At 37.8% G+C, this 21,207-nt stretch overlaps 1 protein-coding gene and 2 long non-coding RNA genes across 6 annotated transcripts in view; 2 read left to right on the forward strand and 1 right to left on the reverse strand.

Moving 5' to 3' along the window:
* Nucleotides 1-141: 141 nt before the first annotated feature.
* Nucleotides 142-2,365, forward strand: LOC118243323 (uncharacterized). The gene is made up of 4 exons (XR_004777252.1): nucleotides 142-362; nucleotides 708-857; nucleotides 1,320-1,540; nucleotides 1,973-2,365. It is a non-coding gene; the product is annotated as an uncharacterized LOC118243323 (long non-coding RNA).
* An 869-nt stretch (nucleotides 2,366-3,234) lies between these two features.
* Nucleotides 3,235-11,019, forward strand: LOC118243322 (uncharacterized). Its single transcript, XR_004777251.1, has 5 exons — nucleotides 3,235-3,296; nucleotides 5,788-5,834; nucleotides 6,063-6,230; nucleotides 7,717-7,817; nucleotides 10,869-11,019. It is a non-coding gene; the product is annotated as an uncharacterized LOC118243322 (long non-coding RNA).
* PKN2 (protein kinase N2) overlaps nucleotides 3,532-21,207 on the reverse strand; it is a 54,210-nt gene continuing 36,534 nt past the window's right edge. For all 4 annotated transcript variants that reach the window (XM_035537285.2, XM_050712178.1, XM_035537287.2 and 1 more), the window contains 18 exons: nucleotides 19,683-19,828; nucleotides 19,381-19,594; nucleotides 16,486-16,671; nucleotides 16,045-16,154; nucleotides 14,560-14,703; nucleotides 14,346-14,421; nucleotides 13,848-14,022; nucleotides 13,459-13,588; nucleotides 12,899-13,035; nucleotides 12,726-12,801; nucleotides 12,547-12,638; nucleotides 11,397-11,573; nucleotides 10,683-10,745; nucleotides 10,525-10,601; nucleotides 9,089-9,231; nucleotides 7,703-7,810; nucleotides 6,016-6,096; nucleotides 3,532-5,935 (listed from right to left, as the gene is read on the reverse strand). In XM_035537285.2, the coding sequence (XP_035393178.1) occupies nucleotides 5,732-5,935; nucleotides 6,016-6,096; nucleotides 7,703-7,810; nucleotides 9,089-9,231; nucleotides 10,525-10,601; nucleotides 10,683-10,745; nucleotides 11,397-11,573; nucleotides 12,547-12,638; nucleotides 12,726-12,801; nucleotides 12,899-13,035; nucleotides 13,459-13,588; nucleotides 13,848-14,022; nucleotides 14,346-14,421; nucleotides 14,560-14,703; nucleotides 16,045-16,154; nucleotides 16,486-16,671; nucleotides 19,381-19,594; nucleotides 19,683-19,828 (2,339 nt within the window). In that variant the 3' untranslated portion in view covers nucleotides 3,532-5,731. The remainder of the gene's footprint in view (nucleotides 5,936-6,015; nucleotides 6,097-7,702; nucleotides 7,811-9,088; nucleotides 9,232-10,524; nucleotides 10,602-10,682; nucleotides 10,746-11,396; nucleotides 11,574-12,546; nucleotides 12,639-12,725; nucleotides 12,802-12,898; nucleotides 13,036-13,458; nucleotides 13,589-13,847; nucleotides 14,023-14,345; nucleotides 14,422-14,559; nucleotides 14,704-16,044; nucleotides 16,155-16,485; nucleotides 16,672-19,380; nucleotides 19,595-19,682; nucleotides 19,829-21,207) is intronic.

Consider the following 21,207-nt stretch of genomic DNA (forward strand, 5'->3'; position numbering starts at 1 on the left):
TCTGAATTTGTAATGACAAAACAGGCTTAGTTTTGGTTGAATTTGTTGTGCTTGGTATTGTACAAAGGAAGATCAAAAATATTTCTGATACTGCTGTTCGATGTCCTGACATGTCTTTTTGCCTTGCAGTCCGGCTGGCCAGTGGTTAAGCTTTTGGCACTGTTATATTCTACTTGAGCACTTAACTCTTGTGAAATGATGCACCAGATGCTAAGAAGCGAAGGCCAGAAGTTACTCAGTCCTTCCCAAACTGTAATAGCTTTGAAAACTAGCTGCCTCTTGACAGTGTTCCTTCTGTGTGCAAAGCAACAAATGTCCTTAACTGGGAGTCTTCTGGTTCCTGAACTAATTTTGCCTCACAGGTGCAAATTCATTTTCATTTCCAAAATGAACAGCTGAGGGGTCAGCTTTCTTCACATCTGGTCCTAAGCCATCTGGAGGGAGGGCTTTGTGTCCAAAGCGAACAGCACCGATTGTCAACAGCCTGTGCTGTTTTCCTGGTGGTTTGGTTTAAATCCTGTTCTGCCAAGCAAGACTACTGAAACATGGCAGCTCACTGTTTTTTCTTAAAGCACAGAGGCACAGTTGTTTTACAGCACCAAGGCGGTTGGTTGCAGTCATGAAAAATGATCGTGGTGCAGATGTGTAAGGTGGCATTCCTGTTCGGAGGGTTCTAATGTAATCTATTTCCTTAACCTTGGTTGCAGCTTTTCCTGTTACCTGGGCTTTCCTGGTCTTGGTTTTCGATACTTCTGCTGCCTCCTTTGTGGGAGCAGGTGTGACGCTTTGAGCGGACGTGGTCCTGCCTTAAGTGCACTGTTAGAGCTTGGAAATGCAGAGATGAAAGGCTTCTGACAGTGAGTGTACTTTTCCTGAAACCTTACGTTTATGATAATGCTCTTATTTGAAATGCTTTCAGGTATTATGAATAAGCAGTTGACACGTGAGGGGTGAGTGCAGTTTGTTACATACAGCAGAAGCTGTCTGGATTGAAATTCAGAATGGAATATAGCGGATAGAGGCAGGGATACGCTGTCCTTGCTGGGCCCTGCCTCTTCCAGCACTTGTGCAAGCGGTTCGTGCGCCTCCTGTGATGTGGAGATGGCACTGACTGCAGCCTGAAGAGGTGTAATGAGGAATATGCTTGAAGGGGCTGTATATTCTGGGAGAACAGTTACTTCTTATCCCAATAGACTAAGCTTAATGTATAGCATTTTAGGGGAGAAAAAAATCATACAACTTTGAATTCATTTTGGGGCAGTTACGAACACTTTAGTAAGCTGCTTTAATGAAGTTAAGAAACTTGTCTTCTCTCACAGAAGCTTCTCCTTCAGGAATGACCTCTTTGTGTTCCTGGCTGTTCACCCTCAGCAGTTCTCAGTGCAGGGAAAGGTGCAAGCTGCTGGAGACAAGGTTTCTGTTCTGTAAGGAAGCTCTGTGGCTTCCGAGAGCTCTGCTGCACTCTTGTAGCTGTTGTAATCACCTCTGACCTCTGGAGCTGTGACGCCTTGCCCTGCAGTCGCAGGCCCTGTACTGACGGGTGAGACTTCCTCTTCTGGGTTTTGGGCCATGCAGTGCTTCAGGATGATCCGTGGGTGAGTTCTTCCAAGGCCTTCAGCTGGAGAACAGGCTAACGTTGCCTCTGCTGGTGAAAGGGAGGTGTGTTCTTACCTTGTGTCAATTGGAAATGTATAAACAGAGATGATCGAGGCTATAGCCCCAGAAGCTGAGAGCAGCTTTGGTCCAGCAGAGATTGCTGTTAATAGTCACAAATTGGAAGCCTCCGATCATTTAAAGGCAGCTTTGGTCTGGGCAGTAGTCATAGCTCCTTGAAAAAGCACTCTCTAAATGTCTGGTGGCATCTTAAATCTCCTTAATGCCACAAGTGATAGCTATATCTCTTCTGATTGAGTTTAAACTTTACATATGTCCCTGGGGCAAGCTACCATACTTTGTCTTGTGTTTTATTTAGGTCAGACGCTTCTTGCTTTTGAAGAGGGACTCAGTTGCTGTGAGCTGGACTGGTGGTAGATGGACGTGAAGCTGAAGAGATGCTGTTCCGTGAGAACCTTTCTCCTGGGACTTGAGCTGTCGTGGTAGGCTCAGTGCCCCCTTAGGCTGAGGTGCAGCACAGGAGCCAGCTGGCTCCGTGTGGTAACTCGGTAGATGGAGAATAGGCAGACATGCTTGCTTGTCTGCCTTTTGCCATTAAGGCCACGGCCACGGGCCATCTTCCTCCAGGAACTGCAAGCAGTGAGTAATGCTGATTTTCCAGGAACAGCAAAAAGAGCCTATTATTGGGGTGCCAGAGACTTCCTGGTGGACAACCTGAGTACTGAGCAAAACACGGAAGGTGACCACTTGCTCAATGATGAGGCTGCTCTCTCCCTGTTTCCTGAATAAAAGTGTCAAGTGAAAAGGCTAGTGGGGGTGGGTGGCAGGAAGAGCCACTCTATGATGGCATAGCGGGAGTGGTGACTGTTTGGTGGTGCGCTTCTGAGCTGGGTGTTTCCTGTTAGTGGGAAGAGTCACGGCACCTCAGCAGCCTGATTTGGGCGCATTCCCAGGTGCAAAGAGGGCTGGCTCTGAGCACTTCCAGCCTGCTAGCTAACTACCTTGTATTACCAAAGCCAAGCCCGTATGATGAGCAGAGCCTGAAGTGCAGGCAAGGAGGCCAACTGCAGGTCGGGGCGTTGGTAGGCTTTGGGTTCTCTGCTAAGAAGTACAGGTGGTGGCTGTGGGAAGCTGGTCCTGCAGGGAGCCTGGGATGACACAGGTGAGCTGAAGGACTGGATTCAACACAGACAACAAAGGACAGGGCCTGGTATCTTTAGGTGCTTCCTATTTTAATTGAACTGCAATTTAGACTATTTAAAACTCCCTGTAATCTTCATTTGGATCCAGCCCTTTCTGGAATGACTGCTTAGCTAAGTACTGAAGTTAGGTGGCTCTAAGTAGTAGCCTCATGAAACCTTAGCTTGTTCTTAAAAGTCGTAGAAAAGATTTATTCTCTAACTGAACGCAGAAAAGAAAGTTTCATTCTTGCTTAAAGAACAGGTTTACTGTGGGTTATGTGCAGGTTTTTGTTTGTTTACAGAGCTGCCCTATGTAATGGGGGGAAAAATAATGAAGAAATACCCGGGAGGGAGGGTTGTTTCCCACTGTCCTCCAAGGAAGCTTGTGAGGGAAGAAGGTCAAGCCAAGCTGGCCAACCTAATGTATGGGATCTTTTCCTGCTCTTCTCAGGACTGTTCACCCAAACAAGAGAAGACGACTTTCCTTCAGTTTGAAAGAAGGTATGTTCAGAGCTGGTCACTTACTCAGACTGAAAAAAAAAAAGTGTGTGAAGTGTGTGTGTGTGTGGGGGGGGGGGGGGGAGGCAGAGTACAATGAACTAGCCCTAAGAGACTAGTTTTCTGTAAGTCCCTTCCTGAGTGCAAGTTCTTTTCTGAAGTTACCTGTAGAAAAAAAACATGACTTGTCACTTCAAGAAACAGCAAAATCATGTTTGGGACACAATTTACAAATTACTCTATTTAAAACTTTAATTTGTGATATTAATGACTGCAAAACACTTAAAATGACATTGTTAAAGGCACATTTCATTTTAATGCATAGTGTACCATTCTAAAATATCCTAGTTTCCTTACAAAGTGCTTGAGCAGCCACATACAGATAAAGTATAGCAAAATATATTTACAATCTAGGGTTTAAAATCTTAATCTGCCTAAAAATATTTAAAAAACTACAGAGATAAAATTAGTGCTTTCTTTCAGCTTAACTGGGTGAACATACCCTGCCATCTAATTTTTTTTTAGTGATTTACTTAGATTTAAAAAAAAAGATTTCTGTACAAGATGTAGTTACAAAAAGGTATTTTTCAGGATACTTTCATAAGTGTTAAGCACCCTGTTAGATGCTCATATATATATTTGGGAACCAAAAAGGGGTAAGCTGACTGTACCTCAAAAGTATTTAGCATTTAGTTTCCACTTGATATAGGAACATAACTTGTTTCTTATTTATTAGAATTTGGAAAGAAGTAATGCTGAAAAGTTCACGCCTTCTTCCTGACATGATTTGTAGAGCTGGTGAAGATGCCTTCCTGCTTCCTAGGGTGGGGCAAGCCTGATTTAGAACCACTACCCCTTTTTTCCTTAAGCCATTCTTCTGCCTGACCCTGCAGGTCTGTCCAGCATCATGATTTTAAACAACCACCTTAGTGTTGCACACTCAAGTGGTTTCCATTTTTCCTTTGAATGAATAGAATTAGGGATTTTGAATTCGAGTGCTGATTCTCACTGTCTTAGCTGACCAACAGCAAATTCCTGGCTAGGATGCACCTGTGAGATTGAATACACAAACTCTGAATGGTGTGAGAGCTAAGGACAGCATGGAAAAATTTATTTTCTAAGAACTCATATTTGCCTGCAGAACACCAGGTGCCAAAAACAGATCTTGGTTTCCAAGTACACACAGTGTCCGGTCTAAATTGTTTTCCAACTTTTGAGGTACAGCTTTAGTGTTAGGAAGTTTATAAAATATACAGTTTTTATCAAAAATATTTATACATTCTGTTACAACATATTGCTTTTACCCTTGGTAACTGCCAATCTACGTTCTGGAGTTCAGTGGCCTAAAGGTATACGAATATTTTTTTCACTCGAGTTCGATGTTGTTCACATGGCCACTGTGCAAAATTAATGAAGTGGTATAATTAAATTACTTGCCTGGACATAAGAATACATTACAACTTCCAAATATACATGTTCACAGCATGTATACATTGAAAATCCTTATGTTTTCTAAAGGTGATATGATTTGTACAGCAGATACAGGATGATCTAGGTGGTTAAATACAGAATGGTTAACTTATCTGTCCACTGCAGGAGTGGAAAAGGCGTAAGTTTGAATATAGAAGTGGATGGGCTTGGGAAATGCATATGCTTTGCTCTTTGTAGTTAGACTGAGCAACATCCTTGTTACATTCTTCATTTCAACCAGGGCTTTAAGCCATGCTTAAAAAGCTTGAAGGCAGAACTGTTTGGCAAGTGGCTTTGGTAAACTTCCTGGGTTTTTCCTCAATTTTTCTTTTTAATGGAAGCACTTACACTGTTGTTATCTCAGAGGCAAGGCATTTAACATTTTTCCTAATAAATACCATAGAAAATTTATAAAACAAGGCATAGCTGTTCTCAATACCGTTATTTTAAGAACACAAGAGGAAAGTGTACATAGAAATGTGTAGTTTTATAGACTGCACAAGATATTTAACTGAAATCGTTTGCCTTCTCCAGATAGAACCATGTTCTGTGCGAGTGTCATCAGTATCCCAAACTTCTATTTCATGTGGCTGAGTAGAGTTAAGTGATTACCTAGCTCAAAGTCTGCTTTTCCCACTTAAGGCAGATACTTAAAAAGCAATGTAATCTGCCACAGAAGAGTGAGAGAAAGTACAGATCCAAGTGTGCCCATGTGTGGGAAGCTCAATAGGGCCTGGATTCACCCACTCAGCTTAAGAACTCCATAGACCTGCTTTCCAGTGCTCAGATAAAAAACAATATACAAAGAGGCCACTCTTCACAAGAGTGTTAGAACAGTACTTAAAAGGGTCTTCATGTGATTTAAAAAAAAAGCTACAGGTGGCACAGAGAGCAATTGAAGGGTTGGTATTCTTCTGAGAGAGGCATTCTTGTGAGCCAGTCAGCTAGGATTTCACAGTGTCTAGAAGTTAACACCAATCAGCAATGTAATCAAAATCTCTGAACATTTCCTGCTCTTCTTCAGAAAGTATCCTTGGTTCCCGAGGTGGAGTGAGGATAGGTGCTTCAGAGGTAAATTCGTCATCGAAATTACTAACATCTTCTCGTCCTCTAATGGTGGGTACAAAAGGGGGCTTCACTTTCTTGGCCAGTAAAGCATTCCAATCTATTAACTGTAAAATAAACCAACTGATGTTTAGTTTCCCATCTCTACTCGCTAATGTCCTCAGAACTAACACTAGCTTGTACTCACCCGGAAGAAGTGATGCTTTTTCACATCCTCAGCATCTTTCTCTCCAGCTCCAAGACGCCGTTCTGGATTTCTTCGTAGCAGCTGACAAAACATGCGATATTTTAGTGTGAAAATTCATGGGTAATGCTACTGTGTAAGAGTCGATACCAAGACTGGACGGACAGTGACGTTCATACTGCCTGACCTATGAAAAACTCTTGGTCCTCAAAAGAAAGGTGAGGACAAAGCTGTAGACAGAGCCAGCAGTGCTCTTTTAAAGACACCTGGATCTCACAGCAAGATTCCACAAGCAGCCTAGCTCTGAACATGTACTGAGCAGATTCACCTGTCTTACTCTGCAAATATGTACTGCATCTTAGTACCTGAGGTAATCTGTGGGACTAGCGTTCAGCACAGAGATACTAAATCTGATTTCTGCTGGAGAGGACATAGAATCTATATAAGCTAGTATTTCAGCTTGCTTGGCTCAAAAGAGAGACTAGGCTGTTGTCTGCTGTGTCCAGCTATTTCATAGCAGTTGATTTACCAGGAGAGGGGTGGATACTGCTTTACACACCCAGCCAGATACAGCAGTTTTCTAGGTAGCCTCTACTTGAGGCTACCTCATCACTGTGGTCTTTTTCCACAATGGAATCAAAGTAACGTGAAATTGTAGGCAAAGGGCCCCATGAAAGCCCACTATTTGAGAGTATAGGATTGGCTCAGATGGGAACAGTACACAGAGATAAAACTAGTAAACTGTAAACACAACGTTCACTGTGTGCGCATTCTGGGTGCAGTGTAGCAGTATTCTCTCCACATGCCAATGTAGATAGAGGCACTTCAAGATAAAACTACCTTTTTCCAGTACTGCCTTAAAGCTGTATTCTTTTTCCTTACTCTAGAAAAACAATCTGAAAGGAAGCACTCATTTTGAGCTATGTTTATGCTCTAACTTTAATAATAAGTAACAGTAGTTACTGTGACATGCTTTAACTTTAATGCTGCTTCACGTTGCTGAACTGGGTGCTAGACCGACAATATTCAGTGGCTTAAGCAAAGAGACTGCTTCCCAAGACTTGAAACCCTCCCCAGGAAATGCCTTTCCATCAACTGAGATAAGCCTCTGAGACTTCTAAAGATGATGTCTGAAGCTAGTAGAGACGTTACAATAAGGAATAGCACTAATAAAAATCAAAATCAGCCTATCTTTGCCAAGAACAGAGCTGTAGATGCCACGTGTATAGAGTTCCCTACCCCAGTTGGAATGAAACCAAAAAGAGTTAGTTAGAAAGTCTTTAAATTAAAATGTTCATGTGACTACGTTAATCTACCAAGCAAGTCAATGCAGCAGTGTTCTGCTAGAAAATGCTAGAAAATGAAACTGGAACTTCTCTAGTTAGAGATGATGTTGAAACTTAGTTCAGGGAGAAAACAGATGTTAGCATTTCACATTTCAAAAAGAAAAACTTGCTCCTGAATAAGTAAGTGAAATGGCACTGACATTACGTTTAAGGCAAAAAAAAATGATGATAGGCAGCATGGCACAGCATAAATGAAGCAAGCCTGAAATTTAATTGTAGAAAAGATTGTCGCATATAGGTTCTTAAGAGTACTTTGTTCTCTATAAGAGTGATTAATTTTCTTAAGGTAGGAGACAAAACAGGGTAAGAGGGGAATACTGTAATGTTTTTTATTACTTTCTTACCCGTCTCATTATAGAGATGGCTTCTGTGGACAGAAAGCGTGGATATCGTACTTCATCATTTACAATACTGTCAAACACCTCTTCTTCATCATCTCCAGGGAAAGGAGACTATAACGTAAGTAATAAAAACCCCACAACTATTAAACAGGCTTAAAAATCATTTATAATTTAAAACAAGATATTCAGCTGACAACTTGGAGTTAGACTCCCTAAAATTAAACTTTCCTTTGTCCCAGAAATATACAGTCCGTTTCCATAAGGAAGAGAGCAAAGTCATTACCCTCCCCCCTTCTTTTTTTAATTAAAGGAGTATGCTTTAAAGTGTACTTTTAAAAGCAGTAAAACCTAGAAGTAGTATCTTTTTGAACTCTGACACGAGATATACAGGAAATGTGGAAGGCCTCTATTAGCTCTTCTTTGAGACAAGTAACAAGTGGAAGACTTTATTTTTGTAATACCTCTATAGCATGTAGCATCTAGCTTAAGAACAGAAACTACTATAAGGTGGCTTGAAAGATGCAGCCCACACTCTTTTTCTTTTTTCCCCCCCTTAAACCTGAAAGGGGTTACCATCTTTGTTATCATCAACAAGATGAAAATGGAGATATCATGGAGATACTCTAGAAAACAAGACCAGGAGGCCAGGCTATGTATGCATTAATAGTAAACAACTGAGTAGTTATTTACCATCCCATTTACACAGAACTGGGGCATTCTGTTTTAGCGCATGTGCAATTCCAATCATAAGTAACTTTGCATTTGGCGTAATCTTTCACTACTATCCAGTTCTATGAATTAAGGTTTACGTGCATTCAAGCTGCACGAGTTAAGGAGTTGGTTTTCTCCCCTAGAACATTTGAAAGCAGAAGCCTGCTATAAGCTGTGTGCATCCAAATTTGACAATAACAGACAAGGAAACTGAAATCAAAGTTAGGATTGCTGTGCCCTGCATGCTGGAAGCTGAGCTCCCCCAATCCAGATGTGCTATTTTCTTGTTTAGAGTCACTGGCATTAATATACTATTACCATCATTTGATTTTAAGGCATAATGATGTAATTAGAAGCAAAACAAAAAAATCTAGAGGTTAAGTCTTGGACCAACTATGACTCATTCGCTTCCACAGCAGCTGGTAACTCACGCCCCCGACATGACTAATCGATATCTATCTGATACTAGCTACTATGATGCTATAAAGAGCTGCTCAGCATTTATTCCTACTTTATGAAATTAAAATGCTCACAGTAAAACTAGGTATGCCTACGCATATTGTATATTGATATAACTATGGTATATAGGGGCATATTAAATGTTGACAGGATGATAGTTTTGTAATATTTTAACATATATTTGTCTTATGACTGTGTTGTATCTTTACTAGAACTTACCTCACCCACTAGCATCTCATAGATAAGTACACCAAGACCCCACCAGTCTACAGCTCTTGTATAGGAAGTTTCTGTCAGCACTTCTGGAGCAAGAAATTCTGGTGTGCCACAGAATGTGCTTGTTCTGTCTCCAAATCCCATTCCTGAAAGGTTACAATTAATGAAAAGCAAGCAGTATTTTCTGCAAGTCCACAAACTATTCCTTCAGCAAGTAAAACCTAACACAACTTCAGCAAAGTGATACTGAGGTTCCATGGTCTGTCTCAGTTACCTCAGTCTAAACGAGGTATATAAAACATTTCCCCCAACTCTTCTCTCTCATGCCCTTGTTCCAAGTGTGCTTCAATATAAGCTTCTCTGTCCCTATACAATGAGCCAAATCAAGCCTCCAATTACTTTTGTCACCCAGTTATCATTGCTTGGAAAGATACAAGCAATCTTATGCAATGTTTTTATTAGCTTGTACAGGAAAACGTGGTACCCTAGTTCAGTCAAACATGCCTATTGCAGATCCTTCTGCAATGGCAAGGCTACCCACAGTAAAGTAAAACACAGAGTGCAGTGAAATGACCTGGAGCAAAATAAACCCTGTGCAAGAAAGGCATAGTTAGAAACAGCACCACAAGCACTGATGTGCCACTATGTGCGTGGAGGTGCTATGGAGCGCTTAAGAAAACCATTTATAGTAGCAGTCAGTAAACTAAAGAGCTTTCTTGGTCCTCGTTTCCTTTCATCATTTGTGGAATTTGTAGCTGAAGTCACACAACTTGCCCTAAGCTGTTAAAAGCAATAATCATGTTTGACCACCTACCAAATTTACAGAATTCCTCTCCCTCTTAGGCTAACTAAAAGAGAAATATTTGGGAGACAGGCTATACAAATTGGAGAAGGAAATATACCTTGTCAGATCTTCCCTCCCCATATCCTCCAATGGGGTTTGACAAAGGCACTTTCCTCAATACAGAAAAATCTTTTGTCTTATTTGAAAGGTAGTTGCCAGTAGCTGGATGCTTGAGAGTTACTTTCTAGCATCTAAGCTTCCCTTTTGGGATAAATTTCTCATTTTTAGCTATAGTATATTTAGCCTGTCATTTCTATATACTTATATGCAACTATTTGAGAGTAAAGAAAAACAAACCACTGTAAAAGTTGAGGTGTGGATTGATTTCATTGTCAACTTAGCTTTAGAATGAAGAAAATTATTTAAGAGTCAGAATAGGTGTTCCTCACAACTGAGATTAAAAAAAAGGCTATGCTCAGATGTTCTTGGTATTTTCCCCACTAAGGACTTCCTTCCATCTCCCCATGTGTACAATCAGAGATGTATTTTTCCTTCTATATACATTTGGCAGTTCACAAATCTCACGGAACAGTCAAGAGCAAGTGAGATGACAGAACTTTCCTAGGAATAAAGAAAGAAATTTAAGAGCCATTACCTTCTTTGCAAAGACCAAAGTCAGCAATTTTCACAAAGCCTTCTGTGTCCAGCAATAAGTTATCCAACTTCAAATCTCTAAATGAATATTCGAGAAAATTTTTTCAGTACTATTCAGAATAGCTGAAACTCCTCTGAAATGCATCAATCACTACTTACCTATATACTATTTTGTGCTCGTGTAAATACTGAAGTCCAAGAACAACGCACGCAGCATAGAATCTGTTGAAAAAGTTGAAATGTAAAGTTTTAATGGATTCTAGTCCTGCTTTTCAGAATGCAAAGCTCATCGTAATTTATCTTTTATTAGCCGTCCTCTGAAGATTATACTTTTTGCCTTTTCAGCTACAGATTAGAATCATTAAGGTTGGAGAAGACCTCCAAGATCATCTGGTTCAACTGTCCCCCTACCACTAATACTACCCACTACATTAGCTTTATAGATGGTCAGGATTTTAAAGTCAAATATCAAAAGCGTTTAAACTTGCAGCTTTCAAGCTGGAAGGTAAGTTTTCCTGTAGTGTTCGCTGCCATGCCACTGAAGAATTTCTAATTTGTCTTACTCCTTTTTTTGGCCTTGCCTGTTATTTTAATTATGATTTTGAATTTGTAATATAATCTTTACCCAAAAAAATATTATAAACATTAAATGTCTGTATACCATTTTTGCATTCAACTTAGATTCAGGTACTAAACCTGTATATGTATTTTTCTAATAAAATCAGTTAGAATCTTTGCCCTTTTAAAAACTGAACAGTATTTTCCGAAGTGACATAACACAGAGGTGTGTGGTGATGAATATTTCAGTTCTTGTTCACTGAAACAGAACAAAATGCCCTTCCATTAATGCCATAAAAAGGGATGGATACTCACACTGCTCTTGGTTCAGAGAAGACATCAGTATGAATGTGCATCATCAGATCCCCACCAGCAGCATATTCCATTACAAAGCAAACGTGATCTTTGGTTTGGAAACAAGCAAAAAGGTTCACCAGGAAGGGATGCCTTACACTATTCACAGTTTCAAATATTCGCTTTTCACACATCAAGCTGCAAACAGAAAAATCAGTAAAATTTAAAGCTGAATCCCAAACCACAGATCTTATGCTTTTTCCTCTATTCCTCGAAGATAAGAATACTTTTCCTTTTAGGAAAGAACTTTTAATACTTCCACACATAGTAAGTTGATGCCAGGATACTCAAGAAGTTGCATTTGTCTTTCACAAATGAAATAGGCAACCCAGTGTTCCACGAAGACTAAATTCTGCTAGTTCTCCTTCCAAATCAGAACGCATCAGTATCATGTGGCATTAGCATTAATCCATTTTTATTTTAACTGTGTATAATATATAGTCAAAAAAAGAGTAATGATATTACAGATATCTGTCTACAATCATTCCCGATTATTTCTCTGTAAGCCAGTTGGTTAATTTGTAGCTTATTCTTAATACAGTTATCTGTCTTCCTGCAATTCAAATGAAAACAGTAATTATTAAACAGCTGTAAAAGCATCTTCTTGCATTGAACCTAGACAGTTTTCTACCTCCCATTTCACTTCCAGACAGAGTAAGATTGTAGTTCTTGGGCAAAGAGATTAAAAACATAATAGTGGTGTATACATGGGACTTAAGGCAAAATATGATGGACAGAGTTATGACGGTATATTACAGGTTGAGAAATACCATCATATGTTTCTGCCAGCAAAGAAAACAGTCACTGTCCTCCTGGAGTGTGATGGAAGTCTATAAAACAAGTAATTAGAAGTAATGATTACAAGAGAATCTGAACGGATGAAAAAATTAAAAATACAGGCATGGTAAGACGGGCACTAAATTAACCAGTACTGCTTTCTCTTTGCCCCAGAACAAAGGCTAGGGTCTGTAACAGCCAACTGTGCAGGAAGATGACTTGTTTTGCTCTTTCATGGAATTTAACTACCATTTGGTAGGGCTTATACGTGTGTTGCATGCAGAAAGAAAGCAATTGATTCAGGTAATCCACGTATTAAATTTTACAAACTGACCTGTCTACTTCATCACGAGCGACAATATCTCCTTTCTTTAAGGCTTTAATAGCGAACATCTCATTTGTGTTTTTGTACTCTGCCAGCAGCACCTAAAACAGAAGATAGGTGATTTATTTAAGTCTTATATCTATTTTTTGATATAACCTTGACATTTGATATAGCCTTTTGACATTTACCTTTCCAAAATGTCCTCTACCCAGTACAGCACAACACCTGAAATCCTTCAGACTGAACTGAAATCTTTGTTGTGTTCTGTATAAATAAATAAATAAGCGTTTAAAAAAAAGTCTTCTAGTTTGTTAACTTTAACAAACATTCATAATCAACACTAAAAATATTGCATTTTTACCTTCTATCTTCAGGCTCTCGGACGTTGGTATATTTTATGTCTGAATGGGGAACATCAGGCTCACAGATTATTTCAGGCTGGAGTTTTGGAACAATATTATTTCTGCCATTTTCAAAATCAAAAGCTGTTACTTCATCCTGGAAGGAAAAATAAGTCAAAATTTAAAAGATCGCTAAAGTAAAAGGATGCAGAAATTCTTAACTCAGAAATTATCTAAGCTAAAACATTATAACTCAAGATGATATAGATAAGCAAGGTTTTAACAGAATGATGAAACCTGTTTCTCCAATTATTCTGCCCTTTTTTAATAAAACCACTTTTTCCCTGAATACTCTGATGGATTTTATACTTTTTTTTCTCGCGATGGAACCAAACAGTGACATGGGAAATTAAACACACCAACCATGGAAACAAGTAATCAGGGCATCCATAACTTACACATACAGAATTGTCTCAACAGGCAGCGTAACGCTGAAGTGCACAGGAATAAGTCCATCATAAAGATACCAATATTACAACCTCGTTAAACTATATAGCCCCAAATTCTTAAATTTACTTACCTGAGCTGGCATATCAGGAGCCTTCATCTCAGAGGAAGATTCACATATTTCACCAAGGGAAGATGCACGGGGCGGAGCAGGTGGAGGCTCAGGCTCAAGTTCAAAGTCCAATTTAGCTACAGGAGAGTCACTGGCAAGAAAATAAATAACTCCTCAGTATACAGCAAGGCAAGTTTTAATAATATGAAAACCAACTTAAAATCATGTTATTTGTATTTCTCCTAGAGCACATCTTGTGTGTGTTGTATGTGTATAAAATGGATGTCCGAAATAAAACAATGAAAAGTCTTCAGTCTCGCAGAATAAACGTATTTTATATATGTCAGTATATAAACATTTCACCATTACTCTTGCTCCTAAAAGTACTTAAAAATGGTAGATATGCCTACCTGGCTGGCAGCGCTAGTTCAGGAATGCGTACATCAACCACTGGCACTGTAGCAGGCACTGGTGCTTGAGGGCTGAAGGTGCCAGAGTGATTCACTGTAGGAATAGCTCTTCTCACCAGCCTTCCCCAAGTGGCTATATTAATATTCATTTGAGGAGCTCTGAGAAATGTTTTGCCTGTGGATATTGTGAAAAAAGAAAGAGTGCAAGTAATTTCCTTACTTATTATGAAAAGCTATAATTAAAAACAAAAAATCATATTCATTATTTTATAGTTTATGAAGAACAAACTGAATTTGTCATATTCCTTAGCAATTCCTAATTATTCAGTATTAAATGCTAATGCATAATAAGGAATTCTAAACCAAAACATTTCTAAGTGCAATACCAAATACATGATTATCAGCCGTTTTATTCACAGACGAACATTAAGTCTCACTAAAAAAATATCACAGATATGTACAACTTTTAAGCTTTATGTATTTATATTAAACAATTACCTTGCTGTTTTGAAAAAATTTTCTTTTGCCTCTGGAGTTTTGGTCTTCTTTCAATAACTGGATTAAAAAATGTAACCTGCAGTTCAAATAATGCACATTATAATTTAAGTTTCAGAACAAAACATGTTCTTAAAATGTTTAAGAAAAAGTCTTAAACTATTTTGCAAGATAATAGCTACAAGTATGCCCAAGTGTTCTAATGAAACGTTCTTACCTCTGCAAACAGAGTGCCCTGGGGTTCGAGATAGAGACACATGCCATGTCGTTGGTTATCCAGAAAGTCTTCCAACCTCAGAAACTTCACTGCACACAGAGATCTCCAGTCACGCCAATAAACTGAGATTTCCAGTTCCCGTGACTATGACAGTAAACACACACAGGAAATTACTTCTTGGTAATTGTTCTGCAATAGTTACCTCTCCACAGTCATAAGATCTAATACCTCAAGGATCAAGATGTAAAGCTTTTACTTTAAAAAAAAAAAGAGTGTCAAGGCTAACTAACTGTACAGAGCAAACTCTCACTAGGATAATCACATTTTGCTTCAGTTCAAATGTGATATCCAGTGTCCAAATAAGAACTGTAAGTGTAAAACTCCCCAAAATAGAAGGAGAGTCACAAACACACATACTTTTTCAGTCAAACAAAAGTGCTAATTACATGCATCTTAGCTTAAGCTCCAGGAAGAGATTTTTAACTGTGTTTAGAAAGCTCAACTTTGCTAGTTTTCCATTTAATTAACAAGTATAAATTGCATTTCATGGCTGTACAGTGACACTTTTGTATCTGGCTATGCATCATGATGTAAGACTATACAGTATCTGTAGAAACACATGCATTTTTTTTTTTTTAATGTGGTCATGAAGAGGGGCCAAAAACTTTAACAAGAACTGCTTCTGTATCTTGCTGTTGGGATTCATGACATCTCCCTAAATTATGATTGCACAGGTAAAAGCAAGGAAGAACCAGAAATCTATAAAATCTATAGCCTCCTCTCTTGCTGGGAAAGTCCTCCAGTGGCAATCACCGCCTCATTCACATGAAAAGCTAAACCAGTTTTGAGTCACTTGCTCATGCTGAAGAAAAAAAGTCCTTGTATCCCCTTAAGATACTATGAGTATCAGGTATCTATAAAAAAATACTTAATTAAACCTACATAACAGAAATTCTCTTAAAAAGGTGTGTCAAGAAGAGCATCATTCTATATACTTAAGTCCATACAAATAAAGTTTAAAGTTGTAGGAAACCAAATTCACTAACAGTGTTTATTACTCCTGAAAAAGGAATCCATCTGTTTCACATGAGAACATGTGTATTATGGATAAATACTAAAAATTCTACGATACAACTTTCCCAAAATATCTAAACTCCATCAAATACGAGAATTTCCTGATAAAGAGAAGTTGATGATCTGAATAAAAATTTAAGCACCTTCATTACAGACTAAAAAGATGTTAAGTGTTATGTCTTAGACAAAAATATTATGTCTCTTCACATGCCAGAAGAGGTAAAACTTGTAAAATGGCAACCCAGCAAATCAGCTTATCTCCAGGGAACTCCTTCTGTTAAGCACAGGAATACTTGCACATGTGAAATTTGCACGTAATCGCAACAACAGGAAAAAAAATGATATAAAGCAACATGAGTCTAATCTACATAATCAACTATAGCTGTCAATGGAGTAAGACCACATCTTTACCCTGTCTAGTTCCAGTGTAAATTTCTGATCCCATGACTGATTGGAAATAGGTTTCCAGCTGGTTTGACCAACCACAGTGTTATCCAGCTTCAGTACAGCACAGACTTCATCTGTAAGTAAAGTACACAAACTCAGATTAAAACTATAAGAGGATTTTCTACAAACAAAAAAATCTTCAGTAGGTTTCCGTCAAAAAGAAAAAAAAGAAAAAGAAAAAAGTTCTCATATTTAATTGGTTCTTACGGGCATAATAGTGTGGGCTTTTGTTTGTTTTTTTTTTTTTTTTTTTTTTTGTAATCCATCACAACATGACAGCTGAAGAAACAGCTATGTTTAAAGTCTCAAAACAACTTGGTATTTTTAATTACAGATTACAGCATGCACATTAAAGCATAAATAAAAGATAAGCATAAAAATATGAGAAGTAAGAGTATACTGAACTGGACAAGTCGTCAGTTTTCAGAAGGTTTCTACTACTCCCACTTTTACTTTTACTGGTTCTGCTCATGAAAGATGATCTGGCTTCATTCGGACTCCAACCAGGTAGTGTAATTGAGGTGGCTTTTGATCGACCAGGGACATTTTCTAAAATGTCTTGGCAACCCATTAGCCTAACTTCCAGGGTACCTAGAACAGGACAAACAATTATTTGTCATGAAAAAAAAAACAAAAAACAAAAAACCAACTGTGCTCAAGTGTGCAAAATGAATGACTAATGACTGGTTTTATAGCAATAGCTCATATTCTAACCCCTGCTGGGTATAACAGAAATATCAGACAAAATCAAGAGATAGACCCAAGAAAGACAAACCTACTGAAAATAAGCATTAAAAAAAAGGTCAAAAATGTTGGAGTCAACCTTCTAAAAGGAGCAACAGTTTACTACAATGCCACGAAATAAGTTTTTGTCCTATAATGTTAGCCTCTGAAATACTTTTCTCTTAAGAATCTAACTGACTTGGGTTCAAGTTGTAAGTAATGTCATTTTTTAAAATGAGAAGTTAAAGTGATGGGTCTCCTTGCTGATGGGAGAGTATTAGTTTTTCCGTGAGCCTTACATAACCATGTAATACTGGATAAATCACTTAGATAATTAAAATGAACATATTGACTACCGTGACTACGCATTTGTTTAAGACAAATAAATCAAATTTGCCTGCTTGATGCTGAAGTCAAATAGGAGTTAGTATGTAATTTCCAATCATTGAATGGTTCTAACATGACTGAATCTGGCTTTATAAAAGCTGAAACAGGAAGCTACTCTTCAACTTTTTCAAACAGATGAGGTATAGAGGCTCAGTTTTAATTTGAAAGAGCTTCCTCCAGCAGTACAGAAGCATCTGAACATAACAGATGGTTTCAAGAATGGTAGGCTTACCTCATCCTGTAAAGATAGCATCTGTACAACTACGACATCACTAACAGGAACAAAGTTGACTATTAAAAGCAGTGAAATTAGTCAGTTCATAATCATATAGTCATCTAGAAACACAGCTCCTAGGATAATGCAGCTTCTATGGTAGATGTATGTAACTGCAAAACTTAGAAGTACTCTTTTGTAGCAGAAACTTAAGTCAGACCTGACCTACAAATGGCCTGGCAACACTAAAGCCCACAGAACAGACACTGACAAAGCAGTTCGAGAAGAAATCCCATCTTGTAAGGAACTAACAATCATAAGCCACAGCTCTAAATATTATGCTATGAGGACGTAATATAATCAAAAACATAGCAAAAGAGATGCTATTGGCTCCCAAAACAGGTTAAAAGGTAAAAGAAAACTTCATTCCAAATCTCTGCTTATTTTCCTATGAATTTAATAAGCAGAAAGGTCATAATCTTGTAAAAGGAGTGGATACATATCAGAAAGTCCTGTTAGTGCATTTTAAAAAGTATGACAGTAGCATTGATCTATTTTTCACAAAATGTTAGACGCAAAATACAAAGACACTCTTCATTTAAATCCAGTTCAATACAAAGGCTCTTTGTGTAGCTAATAAGAAAGTGAAACCATTAAGAACTTTACAAGCATGTAGCTCTGTTCTGATATTTCCTATTAGAAAGTGCTAATATATATCCTAATATGTATCAGTTGATACTCTTTAAAGAGGAATTATTTATTACTATGATTATGTATTACAGGAAAAGACTGAAAAAAAGGCTGTTTTAAAACAAAGGCATGATATTTTGTGCCTGCCCACGGTTACTGATCATCTGAGGGGAATTTTTTTTTGTTAGATGGAATCTGCATCTTCACAAGGGCTCTTGTCTGAGGTTCTGGTATTTTTTACCCTCTGTTACTCATCTTACTGAACCAAAATGTAAGACAGGTAGACTTCCTCCACTGTATTATTGTTGCAGCTTGGCAGAAGAGTTCCTCTTTTTTCTTTTAAAATATAACCTTATTTCAGAACTAAATTCTGATGTCAGTTATACACGTATAAAGAGAATTAACATTTAAATTAGAGATTTTAGCAAACTTTCTCTGTTGGCAGTTAGTGTAAGAGTTGCATATACAACTTTTTAGGACACAAAACGAACATTACCTGTATAAATGATTCCTATGTGAACACTTATTAAATAAATTTAGTAAACCAACATACTCTCAAAGTGGTCAAAAGTATTTGCTTTTCTTTAAGAATATCAGAAGGTAAATATTTAAAAGCTTTGTTAAAGTATGTCTCATCTTTTAAAATAGTTTACTTCTAATGAAGGACAATAATTCCAAGTGAACCCAACTATGAAAAATTGTGTTACATCTTATAAATATGTTCCCTTGCAGTAAATTAAATCTACCCCAAAACAGGGGCGTTGACAGCCCTGTGCACTTTTGTTGGTTATATTTATAAACCAAAGAGGGAGATACTAAGTTTCTGGTAGCATAAATCACCTTCTAGGAAGCCAGTGTGGTCCAGGGAGTGGAAGGAAATATGGTACCTATTTCCAGTCCTGCCATACTAGGTACCATACTAGTGACCAGGGACAAGTCACTTAACCCTTTTGCACTACAGTTTCCCCATCTGTAAAATGGGGATAATGATACTTAACCACTTTTTAAAGTCCTTGATAATCTAAAGAAAAAAAAAACAGTCAACACTACTAGTATTATTCCCTAGTGACCTAACTTAAGGGCAGAACTTCACTTTTTTCCAACAGGATTAAAAAACAGTCAACAAATAAATCTAAAACTTTTCTGCATTTTTTTTTCTGCTTGAAAATTCTCAGTGCCTTAGTCTAGAAAAAGAACAATGAAGAACATCCAGAAAGGCATCAAAGTTGGCACTAAAGACTTCTTTTAAACCATCTAAGAAAAATAAAAAGCTCCAGAAATCATACCTGTTAAAGCTGCTGGTTTGGACAGGGTACTGTACTGGTTCTGAGTAGATATTACGCTTTGACGGGGACTTAATGTGGGTGAAGAGACCAATGAAAGTTCCTCAATGATTATACCGCTTTTGGGATGGTTTTTAGGAAGTTCATTCAATCTCTGTTCCAGTGAGTACTTTAAGAGGTCCAACTTCTGACTTGATTCATTAAATCTTGCTTGTGCCTTTTTAAAATACAAAAATTAATTTTTTTTTCCTTTCTTGAAAGAACATTTAAAGTAAATTTTCAGAAATTGTAATGACATAAATTACTTCTGAAAGTGCCTTTCTGTCGGTAACCTTCCCAGATCCAAGTAATTTCATCACATTTTTTGCACCTTCTGCTACAGCATACTCTATCCTAAAATGATGCCGTAATTCTTCCATTCGGAGTTCAAGAGGGCTTATTACAGGTTTTGCTGAAAAGAAATAGAAACAAACTTCATTGAAGACCATGCCCTTGTTTAATTTCTATATACTAACCCCTTCCCCATGCACACAGAGGAGGAGAAAAATGCAGATTTGGTAGACCAAGTAGAAGTATGTCATAAAAGCAACAGTAAAATGTTAAGCATCTGCATTTTGAAGAAATAAAGAAGTAATCAGGCCTCAGTCCAAAAACCAGATACTACTCCTTGAAGGGCTGTAATTGCTAGAAGATGCAAGAAATAGAAGATGTCATTAGGGGAGTTATGGGACAAATGCCTTTGTATGAAGCCAAACCTCCCTTACATCATTCATCTGGCAAGAAAGAGGTTTTGAGACTTACACATTTCCAAATCATGTTCTGAGGATTTATCTTTCACACTGCTCTGTAGATACATATATTCCTGATATATGTATACATATACACACACATATATCAGTTTCTGGTAATTCTCTTGCTTCACTGTAAATCTTAGGGTATCTGGTTGTGCAAGCAGGGAGGATGTAAGGTCTCATACAATGCCTTACCCAAATAGTTTGGGTTAAGAACTTAAATATCCACTTTTAATGGTGTTAAGATTCAAAAACAGAATTAGAAAAGGTTTCCTATCCCTTACTGTTTGTGTTCCTACTGTTCTTAGGTCAGGCATTTGAAAACCCTTTCTAGCTTTAATACATAATACAGATACAACAATACACAACTTCATAGATGCATACTTTATCCTGCTCATGCTGCTAATTTTCTTGCAAGTCTGCGTTAAAAAGGGGGCTATAGATTTTGAGGATTTTTTTTGTTTTTCTATTGAACAAATGACATGCATAATCCACATGCTAAGATGGGGTGTTACAAAAGCCAGAAGCCTCAGAAGTGTGAAAACAAACAAAACAAAGCCAGCTCCACAAAACGAAACAAACACAAGCATTTCAGTACCTAGGACACATTGAGGCCCTGATTACAAGCATCATGATACAACTTCAGTACTCAGAGATGCATACAAATGAAGTTCAAAACAGATGTACCAATATGCCCACAACTTTTAGTACACTCATGCTATTATAGCTCAAGGTTAGTTTTTGTTTGCCTTTTTTATAAAATAAAGATAAGCAATTTTAAAACTATTTTTGAATGCAGTATACCTGTTTCAAGTCAGACATCTTTTTAAAAAGATAATTTTTTTTTTGAGAAGGTGATTATTTCTCAGTCAAGCCTAAATACTAATATAAAGATAGTAAAAGTTTCCCTGTAACTGTGTTCCTGCTAGTAGGAGGAAGGTCAACCTATTCAAGTATGACAGGCTTTATACCTGTATCAGAATTTATTTTTAGGACACTGAAAAGATTATATAAACTTTAAAGAAAATTGCTAGTTATT

This window comes from Cygnus atratus, chromosome 8 (genome assembly GCF_013377495.2).
Source record: "Cygnus atratus isolate AKBS03 ecotype Queensland, Australia chromosome 8, CAtr_DNAZoo_HiC_assembly, whole genome shotgun sequence".
In the NCBI taxonomy this organism is placed as follows: Eukaryota; Metazoa; Chordata; class Aves; order Anseriformes; family Anatidae; genus Cygnus; species Cygnus atratus.